Here is a 6,702-nt window from a genome sequence, read left to right as displayed (position 1 = left end):
CTCAATGTCCGGTTAACACTAATCTGCGGTTAAACATCGTTANACGTTATCGACATCTTCGGCTCCATGCATACAACAGGGAGTCGGTAACGTCGATAACTATGTTTCACCGGACATTAGTGTTAACCAGACATTGAGTAACCGGCCCTTAGTGTTATGTTATCTACATTTTTAATAAACTGGCATTGGATAAACAATTAAGCGCCGGTTACTCAATGTCCGGTTAACACTAATCTGCGGTTAAACATCGTTATCGACGTCTTCGACTCCGTGCATACAACCGGGAGTCGGTAACGTCGATAACTATGTTTAAACGGAGATTAGTGTTAACCAGACATTGAGTAACCGGGCCTAATCAATTGGTCTTGGTAGGAAATTTTGGTTGGAAAAAAATAAGTTCATGGCAACACTGGTGACTATTATTTTATATGATTGAAATAGCAAAACATGCGGTTGGCAACGCGAGTGAATGTCATTTTCGCATTATGCTCCAGACGGTCGGTGAAAGTTTGAGGAAAAATAGCTTTTCTTGAGGTGTATCAACACGGGCAGTGCAAACTGAGACAGTACATAAAATATTCCATTTACAGCTAAGAACCAATATATCAATCGAAAGTAAGCTAAAAATAAACATAGAACAATGCAAAGTGTTTTAAACACTGTCAAGGGTACGGCGTTGAATGTGGCCGAGTACCTTACTCCTGTACTGAAGGTGACCATAAATTGGAGCTACAATAATGCAAAAAGCACATAATCGATACGATATTTTTTTCAGGAATCTAAATTTCGTGAGACTGGCGTATTGACTCCAGAAGAGTTTGTAGCAGCCGGTGATCACTTGGTGCATCACTGTCCCACCTGGCAGTGGGCTGCGGGTGATGAGTCAAAAACGAAGCCGTATCTACCGAAAGGTTAATTCAATAGCTAGAATGTAGTTTTTATTCACTAAACTCCCTCTATTCTCGCAGATAAACAATTTTTAATCACGAGAAATGTGCCATGTTACAGGCGTTGCAGACAAATGGAATATGTGGGTGAAGAGACGGTAGTTGAAGAAGAGGGCGGCGATGGTGGCTGGGTCGAGACGCACCAACTGAACGAAGATGGTACTGCCGAATTGGAAGAAAAAGTTTGCGAATTGACACTTGACGAAAGCAAAGTTTGCAAAAACAAAGTAACTAAATAGAACGCCTACTTAAATTAATTTTTTTTAGGATGAAATGCGTACACCTGATAGTGAGAAAAGCACCAACGGGCCAGGTGTGGCTAATGATGATTGCGATGACGATGAAGATGATGACGAAGCGATTGATATGGACGAATTTGAGGAGAGTGGCATGTTGCAGTTGGTAGACCCCGCTGTAGCAACTACAACACGTAAAATAGAACTTGACTCGACAACGAAGAGCTCTAATGTTGCTGAAGCAACGGGTGGTGATGCTACAGACTCAGTTTTGCACACACGTACCTATGATTTACACATCAGTTACGATAAGTACTATCAGACGCCACGTCTTTGGGTAGTCGGCTATGATGAGGTAAATACATTTTCTTACGGTTTTCTTTCATGCTTCAATATATGATTATTTTTTTGCCACCAGAATCGAAAACCACTGACTGTCGAACAAATGTACGAAGATGTTTCGCAAGATCACGCCAAGAAGACTGTCACCATGGAAAGCCATCCACATTTGCCTGGTCCGAATATGGCCAGCGTACATCCATGCCGCCATGCTGATATCATGAAGAAAATCATACAAACAGTTGAAGAGGGTGGCGGAGAATTGGGCGTGCACATGTATTTGATTATATTTCTGAAATTCGTGCAAACTGTTATACCGACTATTGAATACGATTTTACGCAAAATTTTAACATGTCTTAAATTAACTATTTGTACTCGCCAATCTTAGGCAATGCTTTTGATCACTACGTAAGAAATGTTAAGTACTATTTTTTTAAGATTTATACTTTAAAAACGGCTTAAATTATGTACGACATTAGATATTAAAAATTTTGTATATGATTTATTAAACCATACACCATCAATATAAAAATATATATTTTGTTCTTGCAATAAGCATGTATTTAAAACACGTCTGATAGAAAATGCTTTAATTCCGTTTTACTATTTTCGCACACACATTTATGATAAGATAAAAAAGTGAATGTTTTAAGCCATGCTTTGTATTTATAAGATTCATTGCAAAGCAAAAAAATAAATATAAACTCGCTTTACGATTGAAAAAGAACAAAGCCTAGTGACTTTTTATTGTAAATGAATGTTAACCTCGTAACTGTTGGAGTAGTTTTAAAAAGTTACAATTTCCTGGATTTACGTTCTGCTCAAAATTTACGATCCTCACTTTTTCAAAATACCTTGGCTGGCTAATACAAAATGTGGCAGCATTGCTGATCTCCTTCCAATTGGCTGGCAACTCATGCTTGACATTCCGATAAGTAATCCCCAAATCTTATCGAATCCGACTGGGATTGCGCTAGGATGGGTAATGGCACAATTTTTTTTAGCGCTGACACACTAACCCAGCACCATTGTCGGAATCAGAACCATGATCCAACCAGAGAACGTTTAAAACAGAGAAGCAGCAATTACGAATAGCCGTGTGAATTGTCAAACACTACCAATATCGCTCTAGAAGCTCACCCAAGGTGTATTAAACAAGGTGGTGTTGGGGCGACAGCTGAGTTTTTCGCCGTGGAGGCCATTACGTCAAAATGATATGTTTGTTGTAACTCATACCAATGACACTATGGACATCAGCGTATAATTTGTTAGTGTGATTTTTTACTTATATACGGCCAACACCACCTTGTTACATACGCCTTGAGCTCACCACTCGAATCGAAAATTGAGAGCGGCAAATTAACAGATCTGAGCGGCAAGTTTACAGAGCTGAGCGGAGATACAATTTTGTTAATTTGTATCAATGTTAAGTACTTTGGTTTGGAGTTTCTTTTTCGCGGCATTGATTTAATAAAAAAAAAAGATTAAAATTCTTGGTTAAATTAATGAAAATTAATTTACGAAAACATATGCCAGGGAATGCTTTAACTCCAAAACGTAGATTTGTTATCTAATAAATATGTGAAAGCTATGCAAATATGCAAACTCATTGGTGATTTGCCGTCGGCATCTGGGTCGCAAAAATCGTTTTTTTTTAACGATTCTTATTGTAGTTGCTACGCTATTTTCAATACAACAAATCCCAGTTTTCTAATTGCCTTAGTTTTTTCACAAACTCACTTTAAAGATGGACGCATTAACAAAAAAATTTACAAAGCAATGCACTTGTTAACTTCAAAGTTGTTTTTGACTTTTACTGCAATACTCGTAGATATTATTTGTAAATAATAGTTCTGGAGTCAAATGCAAATCCATTTCCCAGGCATGCGCATATGGATACTTGTAGTACATACAGATGCGATCAACTAATTAGCAACGAAATTCAAAATGATATTGTTTGCAAATTATGTTTATTTATTTATTTTTAATAATTTCCTTTAAAATATAATTCAATCTATAACAGAAACCACAATAATAAAAGTTTAAAAGCTTGCACAATTTGCAAAATAATTAATCAAACTTCAAAAAATTGTTATAAAAATTTAAAAATTTTTAGTTAGAATATTTAGAAAATTTTCGGGTATGCAGCTTTGTAGTCCATTCAATCAAGTACACTAAAGTCCAAGTTTCTAGTCGTTAAAAATTACCGTTGATTTCTTAGAATTTTTTTTTGTGGAGGGTGTTCGCATTTTCTTCCATATAACACATGAACCAATTTTTTTTTGTATGAAAAATAAACAGCAACACCCCAACAAAAAAATCTAAAAAATCAACGGTAATTTTTAACAACTTGAAACTTGCACTTTCTTATAATATAATTGAATGGACTACAATACTGCATACCCGAAAATATATTAAATATTCAAATAAAAAATTTGGATGACCATTTCTTGAAGGTTGATTCATTTTTTTGCAATTTGTGCAAGCTTTTAAACTTTTATTATTGTGGTTTCTGTTCCAGATTGAATTATATTTTAAATGAAAATCATTAAAAATAAATAAACATAATTTGTTGATGGCAGCTGAATGTATGTATGTATGTACTTACATATGTAAATATGTACCCCATACACATACTCCAAAATCATTTATTGATAACGTTCTTGCACCTGCACATAATATTACATATATGTAAGTACATACTAACTTTCTTCTTATTTGGGGCTGACAAACTTTAACTTAAGAGTCGACTTTATTTCGTCTACTAATATGCCCCAATAGTTTTGGAGTCAAATGAAAATGCATTTCCCACGCATACATATATGTATCTATATGTACTACATGCTCCATTAATTGACAACGTTTTTGCATGCATATATAAGTACATCCATACATACGTGCATATTGCTGTCTAAGTACCACGCACATATATACAAATGTACATATGTACAACTCACGGCAGCATACATACACACATACATAATTACGCGCATATTCAAATACAACAATAACTATTTCATTCATAAACGCATGCGCATATTTCTCAAGGCCAAGTAAATTCATTCATAAAAACAACCGCAGCACATCTCCCCGCAAATTCATCACCAACAAGCGCAACTTTGTCAATCCGACACAAAAATTCTAAAATCTTAAAATGAAGAAATCTCGGCCAGCCAAGTGAAAAGTGGCAATTATTTCTCTATAACCAGTAAAATAAGTTATCTCGAATCTTGGCAATTTTTGGTAATTTTTGGTAATTTTTGACAAAACACTCAATTTCTCTGTTCCCTTCCAATATTTCAACCACTAACTAGTATTTTAAGGTGTCATTTTAATAAACATTAAATAAAAGTGTACGTTTTCTGCAGGAAAATACATTAATTTTTTTTAATAAAATCAAAACTTCTAAAATCACAAACATATGTGGTTTTATCGGAAGTTCACAGATGTAACGTGGCAACTTAGCTCGTTTTCACATTTTTCGGTCCGAAATTGTAAAATTTTTGTCCATGACGCGCCACGATTTTTGTACAGGTGGGTCAATGTGCCTTGAACACCATTTACATATATACAAAAAAATTATTTTATTTATTTTTTAATATTAAAAATTTCGTAAAAATTAAGCGTTTATAAAAATATATTTACATATATGCACGGACGATTTTTAATATTTTTCATCCGTAAGCAAATCTTCAGTACCATAAAAGATTCAAACACATCAAAGTACAAGCAATGCAATGTTCAAGCTAGTGCTACTCCACTGTACATGTGTATATGAATGTATGCATGTATGCGTGTAAAAAATGTCAATTCCAGTTGGTCTTTAACCCATTTAGCGGACATAGTTTTTTTGCTTTCAGCTGGTTGCAACTGTTAATGAAGCACAATTTTTATGTTTAATCTTTATGAAAGTTACATGTATCGTCGAGAACATGGTTACATGCAGAATTTTAAATTAATTAATATTATTCTTCATACAAAATGTACGAGTATTGCTTTAATATCGGTATATTGATAACAAGACATAATTTGTTAGACACACATACGTACATACACGGGCAATCAAAATTGATTGCATGGTTCATTTTTGTATAATATTTACAATGTTTTTCAAGTAAAAATTTTTTTGTTATTTTTTTATAAAAACATGGTTCATACTTTAATCGAAGCCACATAAGTCAAACTTTAAAATTTTATACAGAACGTAGAAAAATTCAACAAATTTTCATCTAAATTTTCTACTTTTTAATCTAAATTTTTAGAAAGTTTTGGGTACGCAGATAGATTGGTTATGTATGTAATTTTAGTGAAACAAGTGAAAGCTTTAAGCGGATAAAAGATCGCTTTAATTTTTAATGAATTTTTTTCCGACGTATTTTGCGGTTTTATGCATATAACAGGTGTAATTTATAAAATATAGTGTTTATTTTTTTATTTTGTTTGCAAACGGTCTTGCGCATTTTATTCTACAAGAAATTCGCTTTTATGTATATGGTAAAAAGTACAAGCCGTCCGCAACAAAAAATCATTAAAAATCTACGCGATTTTTTAGCCGCTTAAAACTTGCACTTGCTTTTCTACCGATCTATCATTCTAAAAACTCAGATTAAAAAGTTCAAAAATTAGACGAAAATTTGTTGAATTTTTCTAAGTTTTGTATAAAGTTTGACTTATGTGGTTTTGATTAAAGCATGAACCATATTTTTATACAAAAAAATAACGAAACAATTTTAACCGCGCGCAGCATTTGTTTATTTGCATAAGTGCATACATATAAATGCATCTACATAGGTATGTATATGTATTTACAAACATTTTTATGCGCTTGCCTTTTAGCGTGTTTAAAATTTTTTCAATGAAGAATTTACTAATTGTTGACGAAAATATGGTTTACAAAATTTTCGCAAATTTATATTAGTTAATTGGAATTTTTATGAAAATAACGTTTTCCCAAAATTTATCCAGATATTTTTTGTAATAATAAAAAAAGGTTTTCGATTTAATTCAATGAAAGGGGCATTAAAATAACTATCAAAAGTCATTTTTGTTGATAGATATAAACGTGCACAAAAATAACATTTCGCAATTGCTAATTTATTCAAATTAGAGGTGGGTAACTCAACTCAGAGTTGAGTTATTGAGTTGTTTCCTATAAGTGAATCGGTAACTCAGACTCCCT

General features: G+C 33.2%; 1 protein-coding gene across 1 annotated transcript; it reads left to right on the top strand.

Moving 5' to 3' along the window:
• The first annotated feature begins 446 nt into the window (after window positions 1-446).
• Atg3 (Autophagy-related protein 3) lies at window positions 447-2,254 on the top strand. The gene is made up of 5 exons (XM_017637404.1): window positions 447-712; window positions 776-911; window positions 969-1,159; window positions 1,215-1,538; window positions 1,602-2,254. Exons 1-5 carry the CDS (start codon window positions 641-643, stop codon window positions 1,881-1,883), a joined length of 1,005 nt encoding a protein of 334 aa, XP_017492893.1. The 5' UTR covers window positions 447-640; the 3' UTR covers window positions 1,884-2,254.
• Window positions 2,255-6,702: the final 4,448 nt, after the last annotated feature.

This window comes from Rhagoletis zephyria, unplaced genomic scaffold (assembly GCF_001687245.7).
Source record: "Rhagoletis zephyria isolate East Lansing unplaced genomic scaffold, Rhagoletis_zephyria_1.1 Rzeph_scaffold_21062, whole genome shotgun sequence".
Taxonomy (NCBI): domain Eukaryota; kingdom Metazoa; phylum Arthropoda; class Insecta; order Diptera; family Tephritidae; genus Rhagoletis; species Rhagoletis zephyria.
The sequence above is the reverse complement of the archived record's forward strand: the minus strand, read 5'-3'. Positions and strand labels throughout refer to the sequence as shown.